The sequence below is a fragment of the Schistosoma mansoni genome, chromosome 1 (assembly GCF_000237925.1).
Source record: "Schistosoma mansoni strain Puerto Rico chromosome 1, complete genome".
Classification (NCBI taxonomy): domain Eukaryota; kingdom Metazoa; phylum Platyhelminthes; class Trematoda; order Strigeidida; family Schistosomatidae; genus Schistosoma; species Schistosoma mansoni.
This window is the reverse complement of record NC_031495.1, coordinates 6379200-6397729: the sequence shown is the minus strand read 5'-3', so window position 1 is coordinate 6397729 and position 18530 is coordinate 6379200. Positions and strand designations below refer to the sequence as shown.

General features: G+C 33.1%; 1 protein-coding gene across 1 annotated transcript in view; it reads right to left on the bottom strand.

Moving 5' to 3' along the window:
- Positions 1-5897: 5897 nt before the first annotated feature.
- Smp_124220 (hypothetical protein) overlaps positions 5898-18530 on the bottom strand; it is a gene marked incomplete at its 5' end in the record, with an annotated part of 42593 nt that continues 29960 nt past the window's right edge. The window contains 7 exons of the mRNA XM_018793092.1: positions 5898-6466; positions 7529-8023; positions 8535-8596; positions 14090-14175; positions 15613-16066; positions 17087-17193; positions 18135-18171. Of these exons, the coding sequence (XP_018647639.1) occupies positions 6053-6466; positions 7529-8023; positions 8535-8596; positions 14090-14175; positions 15613-16066; positions 17087-17193; positions 18135-18171 (1655 nt within the window). The 3' untranslated portion in view covers positions 5898-6052. The remainder of the gene's footprint in view (positions 6467-7528; positions 8024-8534; positions 8597-14089; positions 14176-15612; positions 16067-17086; positions 17194-18134; positions 18172-18530) is intronic.

Here is an 18530-nt window from a genome sequence, read left to right as displayed (position 1 = left end):
ATAGATTAGATTAATTTATAGGTTAAGCAAAGATGGATAGTGGCTAGCAGTGGAATCCAGGACGCGCGTTTCATCCTATTTGGGACTTGTCACCTGGATGTACCTGCATCTCAGAGTTAATGTTCACTCTGGCACTCGAACCCAGTATCTATCGCTTCAAACGCCATCCACTCGGCCACTGAGTCCTGATAGCCACTTGCTTGTGCAATGGGGTGAAGTTGAAATTTACTTAGTATTGTTTGTTTGGATCTAGGCTATATCAAGGCAATACGCACAGTATGCACATATGCCAATTAGAGACTGACCAGTTGCAGTTCTAAAAACATCAATGGGAAGATCCAAACAAACAATACTAAGTAAATTTTGATTTATAGGTTGTTTTAATCGTAGATTGATATCGGCTTGAACCAGATTGTCAAGCGAAACGTTGAATTTACTTCAAATTCATTCGTTGAGATTTTACAAATATATTTTTCTCCCTGTTTAGTGTCTTAAATCAACTCGGCGCCCAAATACTGTGAAACTATTCGCTCTAATTTAGACGAAAGTTCTTATATAAGTTATGAATAATCAACTGACTCCATGGACATGTTTAGAATCAAACTCAAAACTTGAAGGTTTCTTAAAATGTGTGTAAACTTTAGATTATTAAATTAAATCTAATGAAGTATGAATGTATTACTATTCTTCATCTGTAGATTTTTGTTATCTAAAAAGAAACTTTCATAGTTTGAATCACGAACTGATCCTAGTTAGAGAACCATCAAAAAACCCGGATGCATTGAATATCTGTTTTATTATCATACGAGACTCCTGAATAGTGCACATCCATGACTATGTCCCAAGAACTCAAACTCAGAACCTTTTGTATGGTGCACAAAAACAACGTTCACACCTGGAGTCTAACATTATACATATGTAACATCAATAAATTCACGATATTATGTGATAATCTTCAATTCCTTTGAGGTTAATAACTGTTTCATACTCAAATGATTGATTCTAATGGGCACACCTCACTAGAACTCTACATACACCGACGGATCTAGGCTCAGTAGTCTGCATGTAAGGCGTACGCACGCGAGACCGAAGGTGTTGAGCCCGATTACTTGTGTCAGGGTTGTGGATGCTCACTGTTGAGATGTTGGGCACTAAGACAAAACAGCTGTTCAGTGCCTTTTAGTTTTCAATGGTTGTCTAGATGACATAAGTCCATGAATTGAACAATGTAAATTCTACAATCTCCTAACAAGCCCTCGTAAAAAGAAGTTGAGGGATATTGAGTAGTTATGTCCTAAACGAAATAACAATTTAACATAAACATTATTACAGGGTGTTGCGGAGATTTCCGAACTCGTAGTTTTTGTGATAAAAAGATTTACATTGTATAAATGACCATTGGAAACTAAGAAGCATTGTACAGATATTTCGAATTAAGGGTTCAATCTCTCTTATAGTCATTGATATGCAACGTTGCGTCTCACATATTAGAATGAAATGACCATCAATTACTTGCTGATTCTCGATGGTTTTCTAAACAAAATCAATCTATAATGTGAAACTTTAGTATCAATATTATTGGTATAACAATGATAACATAAACGGATATTTTGCAAGCCCCATTTAATTATACTCGGTGATCGAACAAGTATGGTTTCATATGTGTGAAATCCACATTCATCTACACAAATTCAAAAATGGATAATGAAGTTTTCTGTAGATTATATGCATTAGGCAATGGGTCCAGGAGAAGTAAAAACTTCAATCATATCAACAAATAAGTAATGTATACTGAATAGAATAAGAAAATTCCTCTTTTGGTACTATAAATAATGAAATATTATCTATTTCTTAAAACAAAATCATTCAATCATTGTAAATTACTCAACAATATGTTGTAACAAATAATTTTTTTCCTCTAGAAACATAAACATCATATATTACATAATAAATGAGAATTATTCTCGATCAGATTATTGTGAAACATGAATGAAATTTATTAGTTGAATTCATGAGTCAATTGAAGCTAGTACACCATAATAAACCTGGAAGCCCTGAATGACCGTTTCGTCCTAGTATGGGACTCCTGGGCAGCTCGCATCCACGATACTGCCCTGTGGGATTCAAGCCCAGGACCCATCAGTCTCGCACGTGCACGCTTAAACTCTAGGCCACTAAGTCGGCATCCAACGGTGTTAATGTCTAACTTCAACCACTTGACGGATGAAATCGATTAATGGTCACAAGTCACAAAACAGGTAGATAAATTATATTGTATTTTCAACAAGCATTAACCTTGATAGTATATTCGTTGACAACGTCTAATGATTGTTAGAAAACCTAATTGGCGAATAAATAAAAGATTCCAAACCGAAATTTCTCATGTACAAATACTTAGTCATTCAGCTACAACGTAGGACCAGGCACATATATGCATCGGTCCAAGTTGCCATATATATATATATATATATATATATATATATATATATATATAATCCCTCTATGGTTATCACAGGATGATTTTGGCCCCTTCTTATATATTGGGACAATAAGTGATTGTGAACTAGTCGCTAAAATTGGACCACCATATTTAAAGACCTCTGGAGCCAATCCATCTGGACCAGCTGCTCTTCCTCGTTTCAGATTAGTTATAGCCTTTCAGGTAGAGTCGGAGGACCTACTTCAATGTTCCATTCAGTTTTTCTGGGAATAGTGGGTAGTTGTGCCGTAACTGAAGGCCAGCTAAACTGCTCCTTGAAATGTTGCGCCCATCGTTCTAAACTTATGTGCTGGGACCAGATAAGGGTTCCGTCTTTCTCCGAGATTGTCTCACTTACACTTGACTTCTTAATTCCGGTTTCTTTTATTAGTCTGAATAGTTGCCTGATGTTGCCTACAGCCGCTGCCTTTTCCATCTCTTTTGCTTTCGTTGCCCACCACTGCTCACGATCGTTTCTTAGACTTTTAGTTAACCTGTATTACTTATAACAGATATATCAAAACAATTTTTAATAATATAATACAACTTTTAGAATTGAATTATGAATGAACGATGAACTCAACTAACAACACCATTTACTTGAATACTTTCATGAAGTGATCAAGTATTATTCATTTGTAAAATGAACATATTCTATTTGATACATTGATTTCAGTCGGAAGATTTTTGATATTAAATAATGATATTCCTTTTATTCTCTGTTCAAATTCCATGTCCAATCTGAATATACAGTGTTGGATACCAGTTTTGAAAAACTTGACTGTTTTGCTAAAGAAAGTTATTACAATCTTCTAAGATTATATATAAATTTATAGGCTAATTAACGCTGGATACAGACAGAATAAACTATTGTGACATTAAACCTTGTTGATCCTTCAAAGATCATAAAATGATCTAATTGAATATTAAATCATATTAGAGAATACAAACAACTTGAATTAATTAGTTAATGATGTACAGTTAGGAACGAAAAAAACAAATCACGTTGATCAATATATTTTATAGCTAGTAGCTAATAAAGTAGATCATCAGTCTTCTTTTTAATGTAAGCAGACAGTTTATTAATGTTGTAATAGTTGATGTATTTGAGACTTTTGTCAATCTCTATGTGAAATATTTGATCAAACTCAATGAGAGATTATAGACTTATGCAATCAGTTTCGAATAGTATCATTCATGTAATAACTAGTGATACTTAATTGAAGACTCAGTGAGTTCGAGTCTACAACACACATTTTCATAAAGTTAAGTTTTCAATCACTAGTTTGATAGTAATATAGCAATGTGTGTATCATATTATTATATACTAACAAAGAATAAATGAAGGGTAACTGCTAGGAATTATTTATGGACTATTATTGCATGTATTCTTATTGGATAACCATTAAGTAAGTAGATTGCATCTATATTCTTTTCATTGCGAGCTTTTATTTGACCTACTGACCATTATCATACGATTTACTGTTCTTGAGATATTCCCAATTTATTCGTTACAATATCTCACACTTACTTTTGGCCTGATCTAGTATGATTGTTACTTTCTATTTTTATAGTACGATGCGGTCTGATTTGCATGTATATAAACTGCGTATGTCTGAATACATGATTCATACAGAAGAAGCTGAGACTATGTTCTGGACTCAAACGAACAGGGCTAGGCGAGAAGAACTAATAAAGACTCAGAGTTGACTCTAGACTGCTCGTGTTGGTTAATGCGTCATTGGTTTGGTACACTGCCAACGTAGCATAAGTCAGTGTTCTGATTGGTGATTTCGTCATGTGATAATTAACAGGGTATAAGAACATAACACACATCACAACTTACATTAAACAAACTTTTCACAATGTTATATAAACTAGATTATGCTATATGATCTCACAAATAAGTTACATATAAAATTATTCATGACCTAAATGTGACAAACTCATTTAAGGTGTAAGGTTAACCATCTGTCAATTAATGTTCAACAAAAGTGTGGTATCAAATAATGCTCTATCCATTTACTGAGTGCATAATTCTCACTGGAAATATCATTTCAAACTTAAACTTTCATTTCAGTTGTGTTCTTCATCCGGTATGACCTATCAAGCACTACGTTGACAAGTTCACAAAAAACAGAGGTAGATGATTTCATATACTTGAAATAAAACCCCCAAAGAAAATTATACTCCTATAAAATATTCACTCACTAAATGGACAGGAAAATAACCAAAAATGCTTGATTTATCACATTTATCAAACCTCACACCTTAAATTTAGCCTGATAAGTCTTGTTGATTGAAATACACAACGACTTGAACATGAGAGAAAAGGCGTAAAATATGCGAGAAACACTTTACTCCAAAGGTTCATTTATGTACAGAAAATACAGAGTTTTAATAGTATTTTAGAAGTCCTTGGGTTTTCCCGATAATTCTAGAATACTACTAAATATAGTAGCAGTGTAGTAACCGGCCAATCAGAACCTCGACATGCGATATTTCTTGTAAAACTTCTAATCAAACGCTGATTGGATAAAATGCTTCTTAATATATCCTGAGCTTGTCATGTCTATTGCGAGAAATTTTCAGGATCACCCCAACATAGTCATTACATTCTTGTCGTAAAAAAATTATATTTCTTTTCAAACATAACTAATTCATTACTTTACGCTACTATTAACCGATCATTGAACATATAACAATTAATTACACAGGAAACATTATATATACCTAACAATGATACACCCCCTCCCCCAATGGTAATATAATAACAAGATGCTGAGAGAAAAAAAAGTCTGTTATGAAATAATTAACAATATTCTTATAAATTTCGTTGTTATGTAATAGGCGAAAAACAATGATTACCATAGAGTAAAATATAGTATATATCTATGTATATAGATAAAAAAAGTTAATTTTCCACACACACACACACACACACACAAATCTCAAAAAAAATTTCAATTTTCAATAACAAAAAAAAAACATTTTTATAAACAAGACAACGTCATCTCAGTATGGACAACTTTTTTTGACAAGTTAAATACATGGAAAAGTACAGCAGTATAAGGGAAAAATAATAAAAAAGAAGACTATTAATCTTTCATTACACATACATACAAAGGGTACATTTATATGTTTGTGCATATAGTTAAGGGGGATGGGTACAAATCTAAATGAATTTATTTGAAGAGATAATTAATATAAGATTTAAAAATAGAAAAACATTTACAATGTTAAGTAAATTATTTATTTTAGTTTAATAGAAAAATAATCTTGTTTATTTTTTTTACATCTACAGAGTAGTATACATTCCTATCGTACTGGTAACATGAAGGATATACTCGAACAAATAGATATGTTTTTTGTATGTTAAACAAGAAAAAGGCTAAGATGTAGTAATGAAGAAACAGAGAGAAGGAGAAAGTGAATGAGGATAAAGACAAGAGTAAAATGTACATTTTACAGAAAAGAATTGAATGTACACAAAGCAGGTACGTATACATCAGTACCGATAGTACTGAAGCATTATTTAAGAAAAAGAAAAAAAAACAGAGAACAAACAAGAAATTAGACACTTACAGTAGGTAGTGGTTTAGGTGATGATTTTGTAGGAGATGATTTTGGATCACCATCATATGATAATGCAAACATTCTTACTGGATAAAATGATGATGGGAAATTTGTTTGAGCACGTTCACCAATTAATTTTAAACCAGTATCCGTAAAAGCACTTATATAAGCTGATCGTGGTCTTGTATAACTACTATCGATTTCATCAAAATTGATTTCTTCTGAATTCATGATTGATTTTTCATCGTGTCCACCAGGTGAAGTGATATTTTCTTTAATTACAATTACACCACCTGGAGAAAGTCCATGAGCACAACGTTTTAAAAAGCCCAACAAAGCTAAATCTGATAAATGACCTAACACCCATTGAATCCAAATTAGATCATAACGACCAGTTGGTGGAGTAAAGTCCTGAAATTTTGAAATGATAGAATTTTCATAAACGCAGGGATGTAATTCCAATAAATCAACACACATATATAGACACAGAGTTTAGTGAGGAAATTATCGGACAGTTAATTTTATTGTAATTAATGAAGGAAAATATTATCCAACAAAATATTTACGAACATATTTTTCTAGATACATGTTTTGCATATGGAAGGTATTAGATCATAACCTTAAAAAATACCTTTTTAAATAGCTATTGGATAAGAAACAGCATATCAACATGATTTGTGACTAACATATTTGACTTTCGCTAATTACACAGCAGTTTTCACAAAAATAAGTTACGTTTCCATTTACTAGCAGAATCCTGGATCCACATTTCGTCTCATTTTAAGTTCGTCAGTTGGATGTACCGATATCCCAGTGTGGATATTCATATCAAAGTTCGAGTCCAGTGTTTGTTAGTTCAAACGCTAAAACATTAACCCCTAAACTACTGAGTCTATATAGGCATCAACTTTTTTGACGGATATGATACTTATCTCATCAGTTAAAGAACCAATGTGAACATAAACACTGAAATGTAGATATATACAGTTGATGAGTTTTAAGTAAGGCAATATGTGTACACTCGCAATTACAGTGCTATCTATATCTATTCTTGAAAAAATGTTTATACCGAAGCAATGCGCAAAGAATAAACATATACTAACAAAGACCAATCGGGTAATTCAAACCTTCATTAGTAATGACATAAAATTAGTTTATTATTGAATGAACTATAAGATAAAATAATGTTAGTAGATTATGTAACGAACTGGTGGATTGTCTTTATGGTCGAATTATTTTATGAGTGTAGGAAATAATAATAAGGATTTTCGAAATTAAAACGTCACCATTCAGTAATCAGATTCTTGACCTTCAACGGTGACAAAATATATTATTGATTTTCACAAACATAATTCTTAAAAAATCATATGTACACCGTTTACATAACGAGGAATATTTGTACAATAAAAAGGTGGTATTCTATGTCCTCACAGGCAAACATGGTGTTTTAATGAAAAATTATAAAATACTTACTTGTAAACCAATACAAAAGCGTTCACCAACTCTAGGAAAATCTTCAGGTCCAATATATTCTTCTGCTTGATTAAGAAATGATTGTGTTAATTCAACCATATCGACAATAGAGAAACGTGGTAATAATAATTGTTTAGTAACACGTCCAATACCTGCACCACAATCTAATGCATACGCTGTAGTAGATGGTCCAAATTCATCGAGAAACATCTCAGAATCTGCAATATCTGGGACATTTAACGAAGTATAACCTGATAACATTCCATCAACTGTAGCTGGAACTTGACTCCAATAGATTTTTGCCTTTGAATAAAATGTAACTGGTGTTCCAACAGGCGGCTGAGAGATAGACATATGTCGACGTATTAACTGTAAGTCTAATGGAGGAGTACCAACAACAGTTTTTGAACGAAAACCATCATGTTTATTACTGGTATTTTGACTGTGTTTTTTAATTGCACCACTATGTGGAGCTTTTGCTACTGGAGAGGTTGCCTTGTATAGAGTTGAAGAAGAGTGAAAAAAGGATAAATGTTTTGTAAACGAAGACGAAAATTTAACATAAAATGTATATCCAAGTCAATAAAATAAGAGTTTCGTGTATTTATCCACAAATTATACGTGGTGTTTGCTTGTTTGACAGATGATACATAGTTGGTCAAACTGAAGTATTTAAATGCGCTTAGAGATGCAATTTAGTATGATAGCTGGTGGGTCGCCATGTAGCACAATTTGATCGATCAACATGACAAAACTCAATAAATACATAAAATAAGAAAAAATGAGCTAATATGTGGGACAGAACGAACTGTCGCGTTTATAACTTACAGAAAAATTATAAACAAATGCAGCTGGACTACTGTGACCGTTTATGTGAACAATATGTCACCTAAACTCTTCTGCTATATAGGAAGAGGAAATTTAACCAAAAATTGAAAGCATGATAAATTTTTCCAAATTAGCCAAGTCTAGTCTTTGAATCTTTGAGCTAAATAAATATACTCACATATACATGCACAATGACGAAATCAGTAATCAATTGTGCAACAATCATCATACACAGATTTTCTCAGACAATATAAAAACAACAAAAATAGTACTACATGGAGCGTTATAAAAAGGTGCTGAATATTATTAGGATCAAGAGTCAACCAAAGTTAGACAACTATCGAAAATGTGAGAGCACAAGACGACTGCTTCGTCCTAGCATGGAGCTCCTCAGCAATGAGGATCCATAACCCCATCACCAAAGACTGAACTCAGAATCTCCTATCTCATACTTGAATGTTTAACCATTAGATATCTGTCTCAGAGATCTAGAGGTTAAGCACTCATGTGTGAGAAAATCCTCAGTGATAGAATCGTGGACATGCACTACTGAGGAGCTCCATCCTTTAAACGAAACAAATGTCCAGTACTATCAGATTTTTGATGGTTATTCTTTTAAAAAAGAAATACATACATCGAATGAAGAAAAAACTCAATGCTATCATCAGAAAAGAAACAGATTTATTGATAATTAACATTAAACAACAACAACAATAGATAACAAACTGTAAGAAATTTTACAAATGTTTCATAAGTTTTTTCTCGGTAACTGTTATCAAGTTGCAAGAGAGAAAACAAATGTTTCATATTGACAAAGTAATATTGTATACAGATGAAAAAATTATAAGATTTGAGCATGTATTAAGCACGTCTTTGAGTAAATGAAGGACTAGTACCTGTATAAGTTTGAAGAAGAAGATAAAGAAAAATAGTTTCAACAAATAACATCGTATAATAATAATAAAACTAATAATGAATACATCAAATAATAGTTGAATTTATGAGTCTATTTAGGCTAGACCACCACGGAAAACCTGGAAGCACTGGATGGCCGTTTCGTCCTAGTATGGGGCATATTGATTACAAACATTTGATCAAATAAATTAAACAAATCGACTATTTTTCAAAGTAGAAATCATGAGTCAGTTGAAGCTAGACCACCATGGAAAACCTGGAAGCACTTGACGGCTGTTTCGTCCTACTATGGGACTCCTCAGCAGTGCGCATCCATGATCCCATACTCGCGAGACTCGAACCCAGGATCTACCAGTCTCGAGCCAGAGCACTTAACCGATAGACCACTGACCCGGCATCCAACGGTGTTAATGTCTAACTTCAAATCGATTATCAGTAAACAGATAGTTTATATAGTAATAGTTACTACTATTATTTTTATTATTAGAGTTCATAAACAACCTGAAATACATGTACATCAGCTCAAGCTGTTACATCACATCACTACACCCAGATGAGGTTATCAACATCAATACCAATTAAGCAGAAGTTGTTTTAAGAATATTATCAGTGGCGGTAAACAAGATTAATACTTGGAACAAAAAGAGGGAAGAATTCCAAAAATGAAAACCAAAGTGAAAACAAAAAGCAAATTAAGCTGAATTCATTTAATCGATTTGAAACCATATCCTTCAATGACTCAAACAATTATTTGAGATGATCACACGGACTCCAACTATTTAGTCCGCACTTATCAGCATGGGTTAAATCAACAGTCAATGACTTTATGGATTGATCGTAGAAAGATTTCTTTCAAAATTCTCCAACATTGCGTTTCGATGTAAGTAAATACAACACATATCCCAAACGCTTCAGTAGAAGAAGATGCGAGAGCACAAGACGACTGCTTCGTCCTAGCATGGAGCTCCTCAGCAATGAGGATCCATAACCCCATCACCAAAGACTGAACTCAGAATCTCCTATCTCATACTTGAATGTTTAACCATTAGATATCTGTCTCAGAGATCTAGAGGTTAAGCACTCATGTGTGAGAAAATCCTCAGTGATAGAATCGTGGACATGCACTACTGAGGAGCTCCATCCTTTAAACGAAACAAATGTCCAGTACTATCAGATTTTTGATGGTTATTCTTTTAAAAAAGAAATACATACATCGAATGAAGAAAAAACTCAATGCTATCATCAGAAAAGAAACAGATTTATTGATAATTAACATTAAACAACAACAACAATAGATAACAAACTGTAAGAAATTTTACAAATGTTTCATAAGTTTTTTCTCGGTAACTGTTATCAAGTTGCAAGAGAGAAAACAAATGTTTCATATTGACAAAGTAATATTGTATACAGATGAAAAAATTATAAGATTTGAGCATGTATTAAGCACGTCTTTGAGTAAATGAAGGACTAGTACCTGTATAAGTTTGAAGAAGAAGATAAAGAAAAATAGTTTCAACAAATAACATCGTATAATAATAATAAAACTAATAATGAATACATCAAATAATAGTTGAATTTATGAGTCTATTTAGGCTAGACCACCACGGAAAACCTGGAAGCACTGGATGGCCGTTTCGTCCTAGTATGGGGCATATTGATTACAAACATTTGATCAAATAAATTAAACAAATCGACTATTTTTCAAAGTAGAAATCATGAGTCAGTTGAAGCTAGACCACCATGGAAAACCTGGAAGCACTTGACGGCTGTTTCGTCCTACTATGGGACTCCTCAGCAGTGCGCATCCATGATCCCATACTCGCGAGACTCGAACCCAGGATCTACCAGTCTCGAGCCAGAGCACTTAACCGATAGACCACTGACCCGGCATCCAACGGTGTTAATGTCTAACTTCAAATCGATTATCAGTAAACAGATAGTTTATATAGTAATAGTTACTACTATTATTTTTATTATTAGAGTTCATAAACAACCTGAAATACATGTACATCAGCTCAAGCTGTTACATCACATCACTACACCCAGATGAGGTTATCAACATCAATACCAATTAAGCAGAAGTTGTTTTAAGAATATTATCAGTGGCGGTAAACAAGATTAATACTTGGAACAAAAAGAGGGAAGAATTCCAAAAATGAAAACCAAAGTGAAAACAAAAAGCAAATTAAGCTGAATTCATTTAATCGATTTGAAACCATATCCTTCAATGACTCAAACAATTATTTGAGATGATCACACGGACTCCAACTATTTAGTCCGCACTTATCAGCATGGGTTAAATCAACAGTCAATGACTTTATGGATTGATCGTAGAAAGATTTCTTTCAAAATTCTCCAACATTGCGTTTCGATGTAAGTAAATACAACACATATCCCAAACGCTTCAGTAGAAGAAGATGCGAGAACCTCATTAACCTATTTCATATCCTTAAACAGTAGCCTTTAGTAATAAAGTAGTATGTGTGCCAACGGCAACTAACTTTGAATTATATCACCTAAAATCTCTCACTAGTGAGTATAGACATCTTGTGGATTAAAACAGATCTGTCTGCACAGCACGAAATGCCTCAGTTCCACAGTTGAGTCGGATAATTTGACGTTGAATCAAAAGACTTTAAATCACGTTAATTACATATGAATAAAAATATGCATTTTTAACCTAACGTAATTTGAAACTATTATATTTGTAAAATATGTAAAATATGAATCCTTCATGCATATATATATATATATATATATAAACAGAGAAGTCAGTCAAATATTGAGAATGATAAAGAATGAATGCATCTGAGGATCAATGTGGTAGATTTTGAGTAGTGTCACCCCTTTTATTCAACAACTAACTGATTGCAGTTATTGCCTCGGATATCCCTCTCAAAAAGGAAACAATCTCAAAAACAGGAGCTCAGTGTTAGACGTTTTCTATCTGACAGTCATAAGGAAAGGAGAATCTTGCACACCTATGAAAAACCTTCAATCATATTATTAGTGTCCACAAAATATTCTTCTCTATGTGTTGACTGACAGTTTCAAAAAGAATAAAAACCTAAATACAGAATAATATTGACTAACTTGAGCATTTATTATTTTTCATGCTAAGGGTAACCTCAATCTGACCTTGAAAAATACTTTTTATTTACCATCTAATAGATGATGGAAAATACTTTTTGTTTGTAAGAACAACAATGAAACAAGTCTAGGGGTCATGTGATATTGAATTAGTTTATTTTAAAGTATGAAGGTAATCAGTATACTGTACAAATAGAAACTAAAGAATTATAATTAATACATCACGGATTAATCTTAGTTTAACAACCATTGAAAAGCAGAAAGCAATGGATAACTATTATGTCCTCCTTAAACCTCCTACAATACTAAATTATAACTTATAATCTAAGTGTTAAAATGACTAATATGATAGGCAAATGTTTGTGAATTTGATATCAAGTGTGAGAGCTAGTAACACCTATTCTAGGTATTAAATCCAGGCAGGTGAAGAATAGGTTTCAGACCTTTGAATTAAGCTTAGAAAGTTGAACGTCTTAACCACTGAGGTATCAGTGATTGGAAATCTACCTGACATTTGCTCATTTGCTACAGTTTAGTGTTCTACGGTAAATTATTTATTTAAATAGAAGTTTCGGTGCTCAACCTTAAGCAAAACTTTTATCGACTTCGAGGTTCACTAAAAGACCCTTGTTGATTGAACAGAAGTTTTATTTCATGCTTCTAGGATTACATGAATGATTTGTTTTAACACTCATTGATCAGTCAAGAGTAATCAAATATCATATTTATTTAGGTTTTAGTGTAGATTGAAATGAAATCGGTTCACTTAAGGATAATGACAATCTAGTCTAAGTAGATACTCATTTCGTTTATCACAGTCAAATAGTGTGTTAACTAATGAGTCATTTGAAAATTTGAATCCAATGAGAAACAGTAACAGTTAATTTGAATTAGTAAATATATCTTATTGAATATGTAAAAACCAGTACGTAAACTAAGTTCCGTGGTTTCCTGTTGACCTAGTGATTTGAAACATCAAATATTTAGCGAAAGGCCTAAAAGTCTTGGATTTGATTCATGACTGAGTAGTGAATATGTGCTGTTGAGATTTTTGCTACAATACAACTGTTATTCAACATTCTCTAATATCCCTACAACTGTATATTTAATTTCTTTGTGGTTATAAACTAGGTGATAGCTTTTGATATTCTTTAGGTTCATTGCAAATAAGTGGTACTATGAAATCAGTCATATCAGCTGATAAATAGTTAATCAGTCATGTACAATGTGGAATCTGACACATATATGCATCGATTCAAGTTGTCCTAGAGTAGTAGAAGTAACAGAGGTATCGGTAGTAATAGAAAATATTAGATACAGAAAAAGAAAGGTATATGGATATTTCGGGGCTCAAGTTCTAAGGGAAGATAAGGAGTGAATACGCCTGGATAACGGTGAACAATTCTGTCCCATGTCGTTCAAAGTCTCTAACCGCCAACCACAATATTCACACAAACCTCAACAAGGTAGTTCATTCTAAGTGTCAATGACTTCATGGACTGATTACGCGTTTTGTTTTTGGCTACACTTAGCTTTCTTCTAACTCACTTTCACAACAGACAATATTGGTTGTCAAAGTAGGTACATTTACCTATTTCCCTTCCTATTATTAATTTAGCCACTAATGCAGACTAATCCTAAAGTAGTATTTTACATATACAAAGAGAGAATCGCATCCCAGACATGCTTGATATAAATATATAACTTTAGAGTAAGATGAAAACATACCAAAAGGTGAAGCAGATATATTTCCACCAGGTGGTGAGTTTTGAGCAAGTGATCCAAAACTTAAATTATCTGATTTACTTCCTAAGCTACAATGAATAAAGTGTAAATTAAACAAGATATCATACTTAGAATTGATAAATAAATAAAATGAATAGACTAGTTAATAATAACTGATTAGTAAAAATAATAACGCTAAAACAGATGTATTGAAGCTTGGATACCTCTTATGATTGTTTTTATCGGTTATTTGATAAAGATTGAACATATGAGAGATGTATGAATGTACTAAAAAGTTGTAGATATACATACAGACATACACCGATGAGTGGCAAGACTATACTTTATGGACGGACTAATCAGATTTAGAATAACAGGTCTCGGATTTTGGCGCAAAATCATCCACCCATTTGTCTAAATAATGTTTTGGCATTTTAGCTGATATCAGTTCGGAATGAAAACCGTAAATCTAATTCTGAACCATCATAATCCTTATTCTTCACACTTCTTTATAACCCTCATTTGGCCCTAGTAAGTAGGTGGACATACTCAAGATTACTTCAGCGTCGCTCAAAGGTCGTCCATAAATCATAGTCTCACCTTATATAGTTTTACACAATATCAAATTTATTTGTATCGTGATCATACATTACAAACTTGATCGACAAAATTTATTATTTAGGACGGAGAAGTAGAAAAAATAATAACAATTAATGATTATTAACCAATGATGAGTTAGCTTACAATCAGAATCCGACTTCTAATTTGGTCTGTTATTCACTCTATGGTTTAATGTCTCTGACTTAGATAATTACATGTCTGATTAGTACTATTAACCTTAAGTCAACAGTTAAGTTCTTACTGGTCCACTATTCGTTAGCTCCTCTCTATCCACAGCCTTTAGTTATCATTCCTTCAATCTTCGTTCTGATATATGAATAAGGTAATTCGATACACCATCGATGGGGCTTTAAGAGATTCATAAGAGAACGAGAAGTGTTTTAATTGTCTGTAATTTCATATAAACTATGAGTACATGTAACAAGTGATGTGATGTTTTATCACTAGGCTATCAAAATAATTGTACAATAATTTGTACATTGTTTCGAATCAAGCAGTGATGCATCTTGAAACACATCTCATTAGTGCTTGGAATTTATCTAAATTTAAGAATGCGAATGTTTTTCAGGAGGGAAAAGTGATACACAGGGTTAATCAGAATCCGTCGAATGAGAAGACCAAAACGTTGTGCCAATTATAAAATCTCTTAAAGACAAGTACATATAATTGGTCAAGAAATGGTTTTCTTTTCAAAAGAGTAGACATACATATATATGAGAACTGTGTATATGAATCGGTTTAGCCCAATAAACTTTTCCCTTTACTTTTAGTCTTCTCACTCAATAGTCATTTGGGGGCTTTTTATCGGAAATCGGTGTATCAGTATCTCATTATCCGACATCTTGCTTCATAACAGAAACAATCTTAGAAACGTAGTGATAATAAAAAGAAAACTGCCAACTTACGAGGCAAATAATCCACCACCTACAGGTGTGGGGTTAGAAATACCACCATCACCACCGAACAAGGGACCTCCAACAACGGGCCCAGTTGAACCAAATAATCCGCCACTAGAATTAAATGCTGCAGGACCATTTAATCCGAATAAACCTGGTCCAACTGGTTTATTAAATGCAGGGCTGCCAAAAGTCGGTGAACTTCCAAAACCACCAACACCAGTAGTAGGTGTCTGTGAACCAAATAAACCTGTTCCTTGATTAGCATTTGTTCCGACATTACTAAACAAACCACCACCACCTCCGCTCATTGTAGTAACAGCTGTAGGAGAGCCAAACAAAGATGAACCTAAAATAGAACTGCTGAAAAGACCAGATTGAGGATTTGACAATGATGGACTTGCTCCAGAAACAATATTATTCTGGGTGTTTGAATTAGGAGAACCAAATAAAGTAGAGTTAGCTAAATGATAGAGTAAAGATACAAAAGCGGACCAAAAGAGAGGGATAATTAATTTGCATCGATATTACGGAAAATCTAATGATAAGATGTATTAAGGACGTACTATATAGAGCTTGATACATTGTTTAAAATCTCGACTCATACAGCAAATAACACTAAAGATTCAGGATAGACGTTTTCACTAGTTCTTAATAGCCAGATCACTTAACAGTTAACTTAGAAGATTATTAAGGCAATATATTGAAAATCAGTCATTAAAGTGACATAATTTACGTCAGTTCAATTAACACAAATTTCAGAATCGTAAAAGCAACAGATTGTTTATGACTTATTCTGATGGAAATTTTGAGAAATATTGCATTTTGGAACAAGAATTATCGACAATTGAGTTAAAACAGTTTCATTACAAGTGACTTCGACCAAAATATTATTCTAAACACCAATATAGCACTTTACAAAAAATGAAAGTTACTGAGCACGATCCAGCTTATATGCATGTATATTTCAGTAACTCTACAGGTATTTGAGTTGAGGTGTTTCACATTATGATGAAACACCTGTTCAGTGATTTCTGGTTTTCACTAGTTAACTAGGTAGAGTCAATTTGAGATGTGAACTATAAACCAGACGATCTCTACAAACCGACACTAAACAGTCAGCCAAGGTATATGTGCTTTTAGAAGTGTGAGTGGGAACGCAAATACCCAGTTGAACATACTATAATAGGATACTCCGTAGGTAAGGAAACGAGATAAACAACGGTCATTACAATGGGCAATCGCAACTGCACGTCAAGGTAGTAGCTACAGTAGGGACGAACACCAAGCGTTATTTTTGGTTAACTTATCAAGATTATTTTGTTATCAAATAAATTTTTGTGTGATACACAACAACGACATTACCAAGACAGTGTATTTATCGTAACTATGCCGAACGAAGAAAAAAAATAGTCGATCAACATCTTGTTCAGAAAACCATGAGAACAATCCGCACGCACACAAAAAAAATCGAAAAACTAACCTTGATTTGAAAAGGCTGTATTACCAAACGGTTTGCCAAAAGCATTTTGTGTAGGATTTTGAGGTACTGAATTTCCACCAAGACTTAAACTTGATACAGAGAATAAACTGAAGACATAAAACAAATAACAAGAGAATTCTATAGACTGCATGATACACAATAAAACTGTTTAAAGGTAGTGAAGAACCGATTCAACGTTACTGATATGAAAGTAAGATGAAATCCTCTGCTGACAGTCAAGGTTTAATCATATTTAAGAGTGAATGAGGGGGTTAGTAATCGACAGCGTTCATATCATTAAACCGCTTATATTTCTATAGCTTACATCACAGTCTGATTCTTAGTTAGATGATCGTTGAAAGCTAGGAAGTACAGGAAAGCTGTTTCATTTTAGCATGGGACTCCTCAGTAATGCGAATCCGCTATCACACCAGGGAATGAATCCTAAACCCTTGGATTTCACCGTGGGCACCTAATCTTCCGCATTTTGTTATCTAACAATTAACTACGTCCATTTATGCATCTAGTTTTCGGGTATAAAAGCACAGTAGTCTGCAAGGAAAAAGAAATTTTTTTTCTTCTAATCACTTATTTTGCCATTTTGATAAGAATTTAATTAGAAGTGGAGCTAACGTCATTAGGTATTTGTCACCTGTCTACGTTAAACATCACTTACACCATAGAACGAATGCAGCAACGCAACACGAACAAGATAAGACACAGGAGACAGTTTTGAGTTGTTACACTAATAAAACCGCTTAATACTGTCACGACAAGTAGAAATTAATTATAGAATGTGAGTTTACAAAACTAGGATAACATGATTAGTAATAAAATAATGATATATTTTTGATATCCCAATAAGTAGAAATTCGAATTTTTGAGGTTTCATGACTTAATTAAAGCTACTTCTTCAAAGTAAATAAAGAGGGTTCTTTAATCATCCTAGATCTTCAATAGTGTTCTCCAGTTGAAAGCTATAATATTCAAATCACAATTTAACATACACATTATTAAATGAAAGTAACAACATTCATCAGTTACTTACCTGTTTGTAGATTTTGTATTGGATCCCACAGGTGAACCTTTGTAACGAATACATATGAACACATATGAATCCAATGATGATGTGAAAAAAAACTAAGAAAAGATGCTTTTAAAAAGTCATACCTAAAGGAAAAATTCTTTGCATAGAAAGATTAGCATCAAGTTATATCTAAAACGTGATTATTTCATGTATTATTATTATTAGCTTTATTCAATATTATATTTTTGGTACAATATAGAATTCTCAGCACAAAGTACTTCAACAAGTTTCCGTTTCTTACTTCTTCGTCCTTCCTGACGATAAATATTGAGTGATCGCCAGTTAGAAGTTAGCAGTCCAGTCAATCGATATCTGAATAATATACATTTTTCTCGCTGCATATTGCCAGCAACCATG